Raw genomic sequence first — 16,258 nt, 5'->3', positions numbered from 1 at the left:
CACCTGCCCACCTCCCCTCCCCCACCGACTATATCTCCCCAGAGGTCCCAGGGAACACTCCCTCCGCTCAGGCACTGAGGACTGCATTGGTGAGGGGCAGCTGAGCTAGCCATGTCCTACAGCCATGTCCTACAGTCCTACACATTCCCACCATGTGATGGTGGGAATCCCTGGGCTCCCTGATTTCAGAGATCCTGGGGTCCCAGAGTAGCAGAGACAAAGTGGCAGCATTAATTCCCAAAGCCGAGGTGAGCCCAGTTCCTGAACAGGACAACGGGGGCTAATGTAATCAGTGAGCTCCACCAGTATAGTCGAGGGTCATGGCCCTAGGAACGAAGTTGCCCACTAAAACGTTGCTTGATCCCTATAGCAGGAAAAACTCCAGGTCTGGTGACCCAAAACCTGACTTCGGTGGCCAAAATGGAGATTGATGGCCTCTTCCCAGTTTCAAGACTTGACACCGGTTTGCCGATCCACAGCTCATGACTGACGAGGAGGCCAGGTCCCTGGAGGGAGGACCCTGCAGCACAGACACAGGAACGTGCTATAGATCTTTCTCTGGACTTTCTGCAAAGGCAGCTGTGGCCCTTCACCCAAGTGACATGCCCCAAGGAAAAGGAAATACCAGGTCTTTGGGGGATTACTAGAGGCTGGCTCTGGATTAATGCCAACTCCTGGGACATCTCTATGGCTGAAGAACAAACCTAGTGGCTTAACAACGGTTATTTATCGTGACCTCTCATGGTTTGGGGGTTGGCTGGCTTGGCTTGGTGGTTCTGGCTTGAGGCTTCTCAGGTGTCACAGGGCCTGGGGCTGGCTGGAGTCACATGGAAGGCTGGCTGTCAGGACCTCAAGCTGTTGGCTAGAACACCCATGAGAGGTCTCTCCGTGTGGCTTGGGCTTCCACACAGCACGGCAGCTGGCTTCTATGAGCAACTCTTCCAACACAGAGAGCTGGGGTTGGGGGCGGGGGGCGGGGAAGCTGTACCACCATCTGTGGACCCAGCCTCAGAAGTCAGGCACTGTCACTTCTGCCACATACTGTTCATCATGAAGGAGTCACCGAGGCCAGCCAAGAGTCAAGCGGGAAGGATTAGGCTCCATTTTTGAAGAGAGGGGTATCAAGGAATTTGTGGACATGTTTAAGCCTATTACAGTCCATCCTCTGGCCATGAACTGTTTGTAATTCTTGAACATGAAGAATAAACTCACCCCTCCCAAGACTTTGCCCCAAAGCCTCATCAATTATGGCCTCATGCTCTTGGCATCTAAATCAGATCCAGGTACAGATGAGGCTGCACAGGTGCATCTCCGCAGGTACAGCTCATCGTGCAGAGTCCATCTAAAGCCTTACGGACTGAAAGGCCAGCGATCCGTCCCTCCCCACACACCCAATGTGCAAAGGCAGCGTGGGCATAAGTAACCACCCTAGATGCTCCCTCAGAAAGAGGGAAGCCAGCGCTGGGGGTGGGGACACAAACCACAGCCCCAAGTCCATAACCTTTCTAAATTTCTGGGCATTCTTTATTTATTTGTTTGTTTGTTTATTTTTGGGTGTATTGGGTCTTCATTGCTGCGCGTGGGCTTTTCTCTAGTTGCGGTGAGCAGGGGCTACTCTTCTTTGCACCGTGCGGGCTTCTCATTGCAGTGGCTTCTCTTGTTGTGGAGCACGGGCTCTAGGCGCGTGGGTTTCAGTAGTTGTGGCACGTGGGCTCAGTAGTTGTGGCTCGCGGGCTCTAGAGCACAGGCTCAGTAGTTGTGGCGCACGGGCTTAGTTGCTCCACGGCATGTGGGATCTTCCCGGCCCAGGGCTCAAACCCGTGTCCTCTGCATTGGCAGGCGGACTCTTAACCACTGCGCCACCAGGGGAAGCCCCTGGGCATTTTACCACTTCCTTGAGGCTCAAGGGATGGTTCCTCGCAGGTCTTGGCTCCAGCCTCTGAGTTATTCCTTTCCTCCCATGACTGTAGCTGTGTCTGTCGCTGAACATCTCCTGTTTGAGGCTTGTGTTTGTTGTCGAGTGTGACTCCTGCCTAGGAGCTTGGGGGTCAAGACTTCTTGTTTCGTACTTTCTCCGCCCGCACAGACCAAGCTGGCAGGGCTGACAGCTAGTGCGATGCTCTTAAAATCTTTGTGGGAAATCAGGGGTAGGATAAAGGAAAACACCACAAAGTTTGCTGTTTGTACCAAAAATCAGTCTTAAAAGAAAAGAAGAAGTGTTCCTGGGTTCCTGCAAGCCTTTCGTTAATTTCCCCAGTTGCAAAAAAGTTTATTGTGACAATTTTTGCCTATATTTTCCTTTCCTTTGTGAAGGGGCAGAATCTGGATTTCCTATTCCACCATTTTTGCTGACGTCTTGAGAAAGTTATGATTCTTCTTTTAAAAGCAGCTTATTGTGATAGAGCTCACGTACTATACAATTCACCCACTGAAGGTGTACAATTCAGGGGTTTTTAGTATGGTCAGATGATCATGCGACCATCACCCAATCTAATTTTAGAACATTTTAGCCTCTTTAAAAGCAACCCCAGGGACTTCCCTGGTGGCACAGTGCTTAAGAATCTGCCTGCCAATGCAGGGGACACGGGTTCGATCCCTGGTCCGGGAAGATCCCACATTCTGCAGAGCAACGAAGCCCTCGTGCCACAACTACTGAGCCTGCACTCTAGAGCTCATGCGCCACAACTACTGAAGCCTGAGCGCCTAGAGTCCGTGCTCTGCAAAGAGAGAAGCCACCTCATTGAGAAGCCCACGCACCGCAATGCAGACCCAACACAGCCAAAAATAAAAATGGAAATGGCAAAAAAAAAAAAAGCAACCCCATACCTAGCAGCTGTTACCCTCCATTCTCTCCCAATCTCTAACCCAGCCGTAGGCAACCACTAACCTACTTTCTGTCTCTACAGGTTTCCCTGTCCTGGACATTTTCTATCAGTGGAGTCATACTATGGTCTTTGGTAACTGGCTCCTTTCACCTTGCATAATGTTTGCAAGATTCATCCATATTGAAACATGTATCAGTACTTCATTTTCTTTTAAATTACTGAATCGTCTCCCATTGCATAGATCTACAGTGATTCTCAAGTAGTTGCTACTGGTTTGGCTGGATGGTTAAGGGCTTGGAAAGAAAAGGATTGGGAGCTGGGTGACAGCGAGCTCTGGGGAAGAGGCACCAGATGGACTTCTTAGAAAGGACGCAGACTGTGACAATATCTGTATCCCAGGTGGACAGATGTCTCCAAGGCCCGTCCAGTGCAGAGGAGACTGGAAATATCAGCTGGAAACAAGGACCATTCTGTGGAGGTCTTCGGCCTCTTCATCGAGCCGGTGCATTGCTTATTTGATGCGCCCGTGTGCAAAGTGATCTTGGAGGGAGGGATGGAGGCGCCACGTGGATGACAATGCAAGCTCCACCACCGAAGCCGCCCTGCCCACCACCACTGCAAGCCAACGCTGAGCCCCCAGTATGGCATCATTACCCAGGGATCCAGCCAGCCAAGTGGTGGCACATTTATTACGTGGACTCATCCATCATGGAGGGGACAGAGGTGCAGTCTTGCTGGAATAGACACGGATTCTGGACTTGCTTTTCCTGCCAGCACCCCCATGCACAGACTTAGGGAGGGACTCGCTGACCATCACACCATTCCCACAGCAGTATTCTGTGCAGGGACCTCGTTGCTGAGAAAAAGGAGGGAAACTATAGGCCCTTGCTCGTGGAAGCCACTGGCTTTATATGCGCCCATCACCCAGAGCGCCCCCCTAGCAGAGAGCAGAGTGGCCTCCTGAGGACGCGGGTGAAGCACCCATTGGGAACTTCACCGTGTATGCTTTGAACCATAGAAAAATATACGGTGCTATCTTCCCCAAAGCCACACCACAGGCGCCCGGGAACCAAAGGGTGGAGGTGGGAGAGGCCCTCCAATGATGCCTCACGTCAGTTTTAATTCTGCCCCACGTCTTTGAGCTTCTGATGACTTGGAAGGCTTGGTTCTAGAGAGAGGAATGGGCTCACCAGGGAGCACATCAATGGCTTCTTTGATTTGGAAGATGAGACTGCCACTTGGAAATCAGGGGCTCCTGATACCACTGAATCAAAACACTGAGAAGTGGGTTACCTTACCAACTGGGGTGACGGAGAAAGTGAGTTGTTGCTTCACGTTGAGGTTGAGGGCAGGAAGAACTATGTTTAGAACCCAGGGGATTCTCCCTGGTACATTTTAGTATTTCTACCACCAAGAGCAAAGCTCATGGAAAGCTGCAGCCACCAAAGATGATGGATGGATGGATGGATGGATGGATGGATGGATGGATGGAAGGACGGACAGACAGACGGATGTATGGTTAGATAGATAGATGGATGGATGGATTGATAGATAGATAGATAGATAGATGGTTAGATAGATGGATGGATGGATAGATGGATTGGATAGATAGACAGACAGACAGACAGATAGATAGATAGATAGATAGATAGATAGCAGGATAATTGAGGGTTTGTGCCCTTCAGGAATGAAGGTATAAGTCACCCCACTAGCTAAAGAAACCTCGACCAGCTGAGATCTTGCTGAAGGCAAAGGAAACCCCATCTGACTGTTACAGAAACAAGGACGGTAACAACTCTCCATATTGCCCCCTGCCTGTTAAGTACGTATGTATTTGTATCTAGCTCTTCTTTTATTTCCTCACTTCCCTTATGACTTTCAGTACAGTTTTGTTGGAAGTTAACTTTGCAGTTTAGTTTCAGGTAAAAGAATATTCAGACAGAAGGAGACTGATAGGAAAGGTAATTAACCTAACCCAGAAAAGGAGCCCTCGACTGGTGGGACTTTGTATTTCCTCTATTTGGGACCCCCCCGTCCTTGGGGTCTGGGTCCCTGCCCTACGGGGACCCTATTCTTGGTGCAGAGACACCAGCTCCAGCTGCCAGCAACCCCTCCTCAAAAGTCTGAGTTTCAGCTCTTTGGTGTCCCTCCTCTGAGTTTCTAAATGTTCACAATTCCACCCTCCTCTCTCTGGTCCTTCTGCTTCCTGCGGTTACCACCTCTGAGATACTTCTAGAGGTCTTTATTTTAACTTGAAAGTTACCTAGTTAACAACTTTGTACCTAATGAACAATCCCTTCTATTAATCTCTTTCTGGTCAAATCATTGGTGTGATTTCTGTCTTCCAGGGACCCTAAGTCCCTCATCAACTATACATATTGCCAGTTTCTTCTCACCTTTGTGACTTTCTTTTTCACTCATTTTAAAAATAAGCTTTTACATTTTAATTTAGGACAGTTTTAGATTTACAGAAAAATTGCAAAGACAATACTGAGAGTTTCCATATAGCCCACAAACACACCATACACGTGTATATTTTCTTGTATATGCATTTAAGACCATAAACTTCCCTCCAGGCATGATTTTTAACTGCATCTCACAAGTTTTGATATATTGTATTTTTATCATCATTCAATTAAAATAGTTTAAAATTTGTACTGTGAATTTCTCTTTGACCCATGAGGAATTTAGAATTTTTTTTTTTTTTTGGTATCCCTGGGTGGGCTCGAGAATATATTTTAAAGTAATCATATATAGGGGTTTTCTTCTAGTATCTTTTTATTGTTGTTTTATAGACTATGTTTCCTGTGACCCTTTTCGCCTAGGATTTAAGTGCTTTGAAATGTATCGAAACTGATTCAGGGACCGGCATGTGGTCAACTTTTGGAGATGTTCTGTGTCCTTGTAAAGAATGTGCATTCTACAGTGGTGGGTTCAGTGTGCTTGAATGTCTCTTATGTCGACTTCCTGAATTAGCGTTAGGGGAAACCGTAAAAATGAAAGTTCAGTAAGGAAAAGGACAGATACCAAACGAGAGTATTATTGCAAAAAGATTTGGAGGTGGGTGCGGAAGGAAACAGACCTAATTTTCATGGCAGAATGGGGACCTGGCCCGGCTGGGTGACATGGGTTAGTGGGACACGTGGTTTTAAGAGAGTACGTACGCCCGGGACAACGTGAAATTATTAAAAACAACGCTATAGGTTATTAGGGGTAAGAATGCTAATAGCAGTAGCAACAGCAGACGCAAACAGCAGCACAAAGCTACGACCTACACCATGCTACGACCTACAATAATGGTCACGTGGCTCCCGCAGCTGCCCCACCCCCAGCGGGAGACCCCGCCCCCGATCCCGCCCCGCAGAGCCATCGATGGCTCCGGCTCGTGGCGCCCGCCTGCCGGCCTCGGCGCTCGGCTCGGCATGCCTGCGACGCTGCCATAGCGACGCGGACACGCAGCCAACTGGCGCCGCCCCGCCCGAGGCGCCCGGCCCCGCGACCCGCTATCCGCCGAGGCCCCACGGCGCGGGCGGCCGGGGCGGCGACGACGGGGTGGCGGGGGGCGCGGGTCAGGTGACGGGGGCGGGCGGTAGGGGGACGCTGGGCGCGGGCCGGGCCAGGCGGGACCCGGGATGCCGGGGAGGCAATGGGGACGCGCCCTGGGGGCGCCCTGGCTGCGGGCCGGGCCGGGCGTTGGGGGCTCAGCGGCAGCCGGCAGTGATGACTCGGCAGGGCGATGGGGGCGCGGGCCACACAGAAGGAAAAGTGAACTTGCATGGCTGGGAAAGCATGGGCGGGGGTGTTGTGGATGCTCCCGTTTGGTTTTCACCTGACGTCATTTTTCTTTCTGGTCCAGGGGCCTCCCTGATGCTTGGAGCAGAAAGAAGGCGCTGGTGGCTGGGTGAGTACCAGCGTCCCCAGCATGGGCAGGTCACTTCTGTGCCCCGTCAAGTTCTTAGGACTTATTTCGCAGATCTGGACACTAACGCTCCAACAAGTGGCTTCCCCAGGATCGTCCCCTTAGTTAATAAAAGAACTAGGGTGAGGCACAGGTCTACCTCTTAAACCCAGGCTCACCGCGTCACGAGAGAGCAAATGAAATACTGGAATGTGTCGGTCGGTAGCTTGGTTTAACGCTCAGATGCCAAGAGTTAAGGAGGATTCTGTGCCATATAACCTGCCATTTCTGCTGGGGCCCTTTTCTCCCCAACACCTGACAGCATGTTCATTTCTTTGTAGCATCACCTTGGACAGGAGCTGGAGACTAGCCAGATAAAGAGCACTGAACAAATGCTGGTTCCAAATCCCTGGCAGGGATCAGAACGCCTCTGCTGTGCTGAAAGCCGACCCGAGCACAGATCGTGAGCGGGCAGTTACAGGAGCTGCTGCCTGTCTGTCTAGTTGTACAATGTCCTTTCATTCGGGACACCAGGTATACCTTTGCAAATTTAGTGGTCCACGTCGTGGTGTCAGAATCGCTGCAGACACAAGTCCCCCCTGAGGTGGGCGCCTCGTCCCTTGTCAACTGCACGCCTAATACAGTGTGCACAGCCGTCACCAGGAAACGCTGCGGCCAGGGCACTGCTGACCTGCTTGCCGACTCACGTGTGGTTCTTAAGTGTCTTTTCAGAATGCTCGGAGGCTCCTCTCAAGTTTCCTTGCAGAGAACCCTCACAAGGGTGTTGCCTGTAAATGGCCTGAATTTCTCATTTGTACCAGTAGGTTAAAGAAGGAATCCTCAAAACCCAGCAGCTGAAATACCAGTTCATTAGTGCATTTAGCGCAAAGCACGGGCTCAGAGGCCTCCTGCGCAGGAGCCCAGGAGAGGGGAGGTTCCGGCCAGTGATGAGCGGCCGCGTCCCGCTGGCAGAGAAAGCCCTGTCCGAAGGCTACGCCCGGCTCCGGTACCGGGACACCTCCCTGCTCATCTGGCAACAGCAGCAGCAGAAGTTGGCATCTGTGCCGCCCGGGACGTACCTAAGCAGGAGCCGAAGCACGTGGTACTCACAGTACGGAAATGAGGCCATCCTCGTCCGGGACAAAAACAAGCTGGACGTCTCCCGGGACACGGGGCAATCCAAGTTTTGCTCTGTTATGTAATTCTGGTGTGAAAGCCTGAGCCCAGGCACCCAGCCGCCTTGTTGATCCCTAGTCCTTACTGGGAGATTCTGAACAGTGAACGTGAAGGTTGAGCTGTGGTAGAAGAACCCCAAAATCCCAGAGATGGCGCCCCGGCCCATTCGCAGTCGGGCTGATGGGTGGACTGGGCTCCTGGACTCCATTCTGATCTTGCAGGCGCTGTAGGCACAGGCCAGGTCCGGGGCCCGGCTAGATGCTGTTTTGGTCATGCTTCCGAATAAGTCAAGCGGGAGGGACACCCCGGTTACAGACCCACCTCGTCACATTCTTACAGGCTGTCCTTTAGGTTTCCCTTCTGCCTGGTAAAGAGTGGGTCAGATCTAGAAAAAGGTGAAGGAATTGGCATCATGTCGGGTTGCAGATCCACGTGCGGGACCACGATGTGCGGGACCAAGACGGATTCACCCTAAACGGTCGTCGGCAGCAGCATTTCAGCAGGGACTTTGTGGCACTTGAGTTTTGAGTCTAGTAACCAAAATGATCACTGCGTGTGATGCACTGTGATGGCTCCTACACTAGCTTCCTGATGCTGGAGGTTTGTGGGGCAAAGGCATCCCCAAAACATTAAGGAAACCCCCAAATTATTAAGTTACACAAAAGCTGCTAACAGTGATTTCAAATTTAATCACAGGGCTGAAATAGGCAGGTCCTCAGCGGACAGCAGTTCAGCCTCTACTCCGAGGCTGCACCTCCCGGCCACCTGCAGTGTTTGATGTGCGTGGGCCGTGATCACACACAAGCAGCCTCGGCCCACCTGTGTGGGCAGCTTTATGAGTCATTTTTAAAGGATTTGCTGTCTGCTGTAATTAAGGTCTGTGTGGCGAGGTAAACGTGGAAGTGTCTTTTGTCAAAGCTGAGTTTTCTTTTCTAAATAAATCTCCTTTAGGAGCCGCCTTCCTTCCTCACTCCTTATTTTGATCTGTTTGCTCCTAATATCCTAACGTGGCTTTCAGGTTTTTTTTTTTTTTTTTTTTACAACAGTAACATCTAACGATTGCTAAAAACCCCAGTGCAGAAACGCATGAAGCGCCCTCCCCAGAGGCAGCAGCCGTCAGCAGCTCGGCGCGTGCGTGTGCCGAGCTTCCGGAGGCGGCATCCCGCACCACGCAGCGCCTGGTTCTGTGATGTTTTGCTCAGCTGTACAGACGGGGCGATTACGTCACGCTTCCAGCGGCCTGCTGGCAGCGCTCCCGTGAGCCCACAGGTGGGCAGAGACCTTCCGGCTGTCCATGCACACGGCACGTCCTGGGCTTCCCCTTGCGTGGCTCCTCGTGCAGGCGTGCTTAGCAGACAGCAACCAGAAGGGAGCTGCTGGGTCAGACTGCTTTCCCCCGACGTCACGTGTCCAGCCAGAGGCCTGGTCCTTGCGCAGGGAGCCTCGGCTTGCTTACTGCCTCAGGTGGGGAGGCTGGAAGGCAGATTTCCTTAAGCACCTCCCCGAGGCGAAGAGGGAAGCCTGTCTCGTCGACACAGTCAGGAAGGACTCTGCAGCAGAGGCTCGCCCGTCCAGGCGCCCTGACACTGGAATTCCCCAGTAGACAGGCCTTGTCGGCATCTCTGCGCTCCTTCGACTTCAGTTCAGTTTGGGAAGGCGGCAAACTTCTGACTTAGCTGGAATGCCTCTGTGCTGCATGCTCGCTGCCCCTCAGACTAACCTAGAAACGGGCTGTGATTGGCTCAGCCGCAAAGCACAGAGGCGGTGGCCGGGAAAGCAAGCACGGGCCACGGCCGCCGTCTGCACTGGTCGGGTGTGCAGGTGACCGACGTGCCCTGGGCCGCTCGCACACAGCTGGCACTAAGCTGCTTAGCGAGCAGGGAGGCCACGTCTGCCCTGGGGACGCCTGGGCGGCTGGCCCTCCCGGCTGGGGCTGGGGATGCCGCGGCGGACGTGCTCAGTCCCCGTCCTCGGGGAGCTCAGTCTGGGTGACGGGGGGCAAGGGAATACAGGGGAGGGGGGCCTCGGGCCTGGACTCGGGCAGAGCCTTCTCCCGGGACGTCACTGCAAGGCTCGGCTCCAACAGCTGTGACTGTTTTGAAAACGGCGTCAGGACTTGGCATTTGTCTCGATACCTCCTTCATTCCTTGCTGCCGCCTCCACTGTGGACGAAACCTCAGCGCGCACAACGTCTCGACGTGGTTTCCTGGAAACGTCCGTTGGGCCAGCGGACGAGCGTTTGATGCCTCTGGTCCCGGAAAGCACCTCAGTGCAGACTGAGGGCACAGCGGGGACAGGGGATGGATGACCGAGCAGGCGGGAACCGAGGCGACCGAACCTGTGGGTCATGGAGGGGGGCGGCCCATCCACAGAGCTGCTGACCTGAAAAGGTGACAAAGCCGCTCCCTAAATCCCAGGGGCACCCCACCCAGGCTTTGGACCAGAGCCACTGAGCTCTTTAAGACCCTCTGGGATGCTTTGGGTATTCCTGCCAGAAGCTACGGGATGTCAAAACGAGGGACTCCCCCCGTCGTCACACGCCAGCAAGGGGAGAGCTGGGAGCCCAGAAAGCACAGGATACGGCACCTCTTTTTTTTTTTTTTTGCTTTTATTATGAAAACAAAACAAATGCCCCAGGAGAAGGGTCCATGATTACCAGAAACATCAAAGAGTACTTTCTACCACTTTTATTCTGTTGTGTTGAGGCCAGCATTGCAATAAACAAGCTAAAACTACTTACGCCGGGCTCATTTTCAGTAACTGACATTTACAGGAATATACTAGAAACGGCACTAAAAAGTTTAAGAAAAGTTACGGTAAACTTGCATGCACATCATACAGAAAAGTAACATTGTAAACATAAAAGAAAAACCTCCTGGAAGTGTTATGCCAGTATTAGGGAACAGCGCTACACCAGGTGTAACAAATCTTTTATCGTGGGCGGTGTTCCCCCCTCCCCCGCAAACTGTAAAAGATGTGAATGTTGCAAAAGAACAAAAACCAAAAAACAAACACAGAAGAAAAACGTATCTTAACAGTTTGTAAGCAAGATGAGTGAGCAAGCATCTCTGGAATTCAGTTAACAGCCCAAGCCGCCCCCTCGACCCCCAGGGATCACGAGGACTGTTTCACAGCCATTTCTGTGCCCTGCACGAGGCCAACCCACCGAACACAGGCCCTAAGCCTCGACAGGCTGCCCTCCGGTTCTCGGCACTGGAACTCCGCTTGCCCAACGCAGAGAAATGGAAATGGCGAACACCCACAGGCTGACCTCGGGGGGGGGGGGCGGTGAGGGGGTGGAGAGGGTCCCCCCAAAACTCTGAAATCAGTTTTGAAGTCTGGACAGAAAGCCTTAAAAAAGCCAATGAACTACAACCGCTCAGCACGGACTAAGCCCTCCGGCAGCGTCTAAGCCAGCAGATCTTTCAGAGGAAAGGAGCACAGGTGGCTGAGACTCCACATCTCTCCCAACACGGAACCAGCAGGTAAGGAAATGCTATGCTCCCGCTGTGCTCAGCTCTAGGGCCCGATGTCCCCCGCTGAGTGGCTGGCACAGGTGACCCTCCCCGCTCGCTCGCGGCTGGAGGGGCGCCCCACGGGAGCCCCCAGCACCTCCAGGCCCCCCAGTTGGGGTCTGTTTGTTACTCAGATGCGTGCCTGCTGCATTCTGCCCATGAGATCCCGCTTCAGGACCTTCCATCCTGTCGTAATTCCTTCAAGCCATAGGTTGTTTACTCCATTAAAGATCTGCTTAGAAAACACCTTTGAAAAACAGGGCAGCTTTAAAAAACGGCAAGTCTAAAATTCATTTATATTTTTATTACAAACAAAACTTAATGAAAAAACTTGAACAGACTGGCTCAAAACTCACCCAAAGGTCAGAATCACCAGCAGTCAGAAAAATGGTAACCCACCATCCATCGCGTCATCAGAGTTCTATACCCATCAGAGGTATCCTCTAGCCATAAGTGTTAGTGGGATCCAAGTCGACTTTAGGAATTTTAGAAACCACCGCCTGTTAGGATACCAACGACTAGTCTCCCGATCCATCCAGAAGTGCTGGCAGAAAGAACTCGCCACCAGACAAGAGGCCAGGCCACCCCCAGCACCCCCGTCAGTAAAGTCTCACGGGGAGAGAGACTATTGCGGTCACTTCTGTGCTAACTGGAAAATGCGTGAGCAGGGAGCCCCGTGCCGCCACTGCTGGCGGCTGGAAGACCGCGTGGGGCAGCGGGGGCCGCGCCCCTCTCCTGGAGGTGGGGGGGGTGAGGGGTGCCCCATCCGGGGGCCCTTGCATTCCTGGCCAAAGCCACAATGGTCAGAGCGTAGGTAGGCAGTGTGGATGGGGCATCCCTGCACTCAAAGGCCGTATGGCAGCCTCTGGAGAAAACAAAACCAAAACATAACCTTCTGTTAAACTCTGTATATTATTATTATTATTTTTTTACAATAGAAAGTTAAAAATCAAGACTTAGATTTACTATACATTTTTCTTCTCTCAGATTACAAAGTTTATATTATATAACTGGGGTTCCCTAAATTGAAGTCTTTTAAAACAGTCCTAAGAGAGACCAGACGTGGATACAAAAGAACTAAACAAACGAAATAAAAGCCCAGAACGTGCTGCAGCTGGAAGTCGTCTACGCCTGTAAGTGTCCAAATTTCATACACACACGAAAAAGAACAAGAACAAAAACCCCAGCAGCCCCGAGAGGAGGGCAAGCGCACACAGACGTGACTGAGCACCGGCACGGGGACAGCAGGCTGTAGCACCTGGAGGTGAGAGGCCCGCTGGCCAGCAGGGTCTGGGGCTCCCCTTCAAACCATTTAAAAGGCCTGCGTCTCTGCCACTTTTTTTTTTTTTTTAAATGTGTTTCTTTTGCAGTTTTGTTTTTCTTTCCTTTTTTTTTTTTTTTTAAAAAAAAAATGACCAATGATCTTAATAAATAAAGTATTCATATATACATGAAACTGGGACAATGGTTCCGGAGTGCGTGGCAGCGGCTGGGCTGGGGACACACGTGGGGGCTGGCCTTTTGTAGAAAACTGCTGAACCTTACAAAAAAGTCTCCTCCTGTATTTTTTTATTTTTTAATCTTTTCTTCTTTTTTTTTTCTTTTTTTTTCTTTTTTTTAAGTTGAGGTAAAAGTTTCAGTGTTTGGGAACCCGCGCGTTGCACACGCAGCCACCGTGTTCCCTCCCGGGAGCTCCCGACGTCACAGAGATCAGAAAAACTCGGCTCCCTTCCACGCCCACCCTCGCCGGTCCGCCACCCGCGGGAGCTCTGGCTGCAGAGACGATGACCCCTCCCCGCTTGGGCCCAGCCCTGGCCCTCACGGCAGGGGCAGGCACGGCTGTCCTCAGCCCCTGCAGAAAGAGGTGACCCCTCGGACGTGCGGGTCAGAGCCCAGGCCCCCAAAGACAAAGACAAACGCCTGTTCGCAAAGCTGGCAGCTTTCACATACGGTACCATTTCCGAGACATCTCCTTTGGAGAAATTCTCGCTGGAGCTACAGACCGGGTCGGGCGTAAGAAAAGGGATTTTGCATGAACCTCCGGATCACACCTTACGTGTTTTTCTACGGTCATCAGGTTAGCGTTTGAAGTTGTCATCTCCAAGAGACTGAATTCAGTTACGAAGGATAGGCGTTATGCAGATTCACAGCTTCTCATAAAGTCTAATGGACACACACGGAAAGATCTTTGACCTATTAAAGCCAAAACTGGAAGATACCATAACACTGAATTAAAAAGAGAACCTGCACACCATGGAACGAAAATAGTATATTAACCATAGAAGGGAACACTGCAGAGTTTCGGCGTGGGCGACGTCCACTGGTTTTGTTCCGTCCCGTGAGAGCCCAGAGTTTATTCCGAGTCGCTGCTGTCGGAGCTGGATCCGCTGGAGCTGCTGCTCCCGGACTCAGACGAGCTGCTGCTGCTGAGCCGGGAGGGCCCTCCCGAGGGCGCGGAGCCTGACTTCTCTGGAGGAGACGCGCGGGTGAGGGGTGCGCCCCCCACGCGCCGGCCGCCCCTCCCTCCTCGTGAGCCCGTCCGTGCCTCCCCCGCCCCCCCCCACATGCCCCGACCCACCCGGATCCTGACCCGGTCACGTGATAAACGTTAAGAGATTTTGTTGAAATGCAGCAACGCGTTAACGAGGTTGTGATGGTGTAAGAAATGCGTCTGGTGCTCGTACCCTGTTCCCGGCACAGAGCTCCTAAATCCCCGGCAATCTCCCTAGTGGCAAGAACATCTTTTACTGCTAAGGAGCCCCTTTAGCTCCCACCTGAGTTTACGCTCACGAGTGACTCGGGGCAGGGGGCCCCACACAGCCCAGGGCTGCTCACCAGGAAGACCATGGGACCGGGGGCGGGGACTTTCAGCTCCCCCGCCCCCCCCCCCGCCCCCATGGCCGAGGAGGGGCGGGGACTGGAGACTGTGCTCCAGAGAGAACCCCCGGTTCAGGGGGCCTCCAGCTGCTGGGAGGGTGGTGGCTGGACAGGCCTGGAGACTCCATGCCCCCACACCCTGCCCTGTGCCGCTCGTCCACCTGGCTGTCCCTGAGTTGTGTCCTTTATAACAAACCACAAGGGGTTTCACTCATAATTCCTGAGTTCTGTGAGCCGTCCTAGCCAATTTTCAAACCTGAGGAGGGGGTTGTGGGAATCCCCGATTTACAGCCCGTCAGTCAAAGGCACGGGAGGCTTGGGACGTGCACCTGGCGTCTTGGGGAGGGGGGGAGGGCGCTGAGCCCTTAACCGAGCAGACAGCATCAGCAAGAAGCTCAACTGCTGGACACCCTGCTCGTGTGGGAGCTGGAGAACTGGCGTGAGAAAAACTCACACGTTTGGTGTCGGAAGTGTGAGCAGAAACAGCTCAGAGATCAACACATCTAAATACACTTAGAGGCTGGGAGAAAAGGCAATCTACTACGAGAAACTGATGGGACGTGCGGGGATGTGGCCGGCCACATGAAGGATCCACAGTCACACGCTCTGAGCAGTAACCACGCCCTCCCCAGGGCTAACGCAAGGGGGGCCTCTCAGCCATCAGTGGGAGCGAGCAGGGCTCTGAGCCCCAGCTTGGCACTGGGCAAGGGGGCGAGGCAAGGGTGTGGCACCTGGCCACTGCATGACCAAGACTGGACCTAGAATCTGACCGCCACCTGGGCCCCACTGTCCCTGGGGCCAGGACAAAGGTATTTGCCTTTTCTTACAGGCCCCAGGGAAAGGAGGCAAGGAATCAAATCACCTGCTCGCCTAAAATAAGACCCCGAGTCCACAGAGCTGAGGGCCTGGGGCTGGAAGTCAGACCCTCCCCCTCCACCTGTGATACTGGCTAACTGGCTGGGAACTAGTGTTCCTGTCTGAGAGCAGCCAGAAAGCCCACTGCTGGGGGCCAGGACCCACTGAAGCTGCAGGGTAGGACCTCAGTCCCTCCCAAGTCATGGGGTCCAGCCCCCCAAGACCACAGCTGCGCCCTTCCAAAGGGCCGTCTCCCAGGGGCTCTGCAAAGCGGCGCTTTCACACACGCCTGTCATGTGCTCAGCCTCCCTGCAGGGCTGGGCTCTGGTCCCAGTTTGCAGATAAGGAAATCAGGGTTTCGGGGGGTCAAGAGCCTCCTCCAGGGAAACGCAGCTCGTTACGAGGTGGAGCCACAGGCGCAGACCCAGGTCAGCTGCCCGCTCCCTCCCACTGCCCTCTGCCCCCGGGCGGAGCAGCGCCAGGGCCACGGGTACCTCTCTTGGCAGGCTTCTTGCTGTTGCCCAGCTGCCCGCTGACATCCTGCAGCCGCCTCTCGAGCTCCTTCTTCTTCTCCTGAGCCAACTCCTCCTTCGACTTGGCCGCCTGCTTCTTCCCGCTCGTGGCTGTGGAAGAGCACGGGAGCTGAGGCCACAGGCGGGGAAGGGCGGGCGGCCCCAGGGGCAGCCCACATGTACAGAGGCCCCGCCACACGCGAGGCTCTGCAACCGCCACAAAACTCCTGAGCTGGGACAGACCACCCCCACTGCAGACAGCTGCACAGACGGCGGCGCCCCCGGGTGAGGGGCAGAACTGCGGCTTGAGGCCCTGACCCCCCAACTCATGGTTTTCCTTCGCCACGGCCGAGGCTCTCCCTCGGCCTCAGTGAGGCCCAGACTCCGCCCTCGAGCCAACTCCACCTCCTGGCGTGCCTGCGCCAGCACCTCTGAGTCCACAGGCGACTTACCGAGGGGCAAACGTGCCGTGACTGCAGGGGTCACGCCATGCTCCATCCAGGAGAAGGCAGTTTCCCCCCTCAGAGCGAGTGAGGACCACACAGCCCGAGGGGGCCATGCACAGCAGCAGGTGCACCCTGGGTGCTGTTCCTCAGGGCC

At 53.6% G+C, this 16,258-nt stretch overlaps 2 protein-coding genes across 2 annotated transcripts in view; one reads left to right on the top strand and one right to left on the bottom strand.

The window, feature by feature from the left end:
- BRD3OS (BRD3 opposite strand) overlaps window positions 1–12,786 on the top strand; it is a 30,236-nt gene extending 17,450 nt beyond the window's left edge. The window contains exons 4-6 of the mRNA XM_089913980.1: window positions 371–5,753; window positions 6,682–6,726; window positions 7,065–12,786. Of these exons, the coding sequence (XP_089770106.1) occupies window positions 7,671–7,925 (255 nt within the window). The 5' untranslated portion in view covers window positions 371–5,753; window positions 6,682–6,726; window positions 7,065–7,670 and the 3' untranslated portion in view covers window positions 7,926–12,786. The remainder of the gene's footprint in view (window positions 1–370; window positions 5,754–6,681; window positions 6,727–7,064) is intronic.
- BRD3 (bromodomain containing 3) overlaps window positions 12,308–16,258 on the bottom strand; it is a 33,801-nt gene continuing 29,850 nt past the window's right edge. Inside the window, exons 11-12 of the mRNA XM_089913970.1 lie at window positions 15,641–15,769; window positions 12,308–13,883 (exon numbers count right to left, since the gene is read on the bottom strand). Of these exons, the coding sequence (XP_089770096.1) occupies window positions 13,768–13,883; window positions 15,641–15,769 (245 nt within the window). The 3' untranslated portion in view covers window positions 12,308–13,767. The remainder of the gene's footprint in view (window positions 13,884–15,640; window positions 15,770–16,258) is intronic.

This window comes from Delphinapterus leucas, chromosome 6 (assembly GCF_059928025.1).
Source record: "Delphinapterus leucas isolate spDelLeu-1000000601 "Yukka" chromosome 6, BTC_Dleu_Yukka2, whole genome shotgun sequence".
Taxonomy (NCBI): domain Eukaryota; kingdom Metazoa; phylum Chordata; class Mammalia; order Artiodactyla; family Monodontidae; genus Delphinapterus; species Delphinapterus leucas.
The sequence above is the reverse complement of the archived record's forward strand: the minus strand, read 5'-3'. Positions and strand labels throughout refer to the sequence as shown.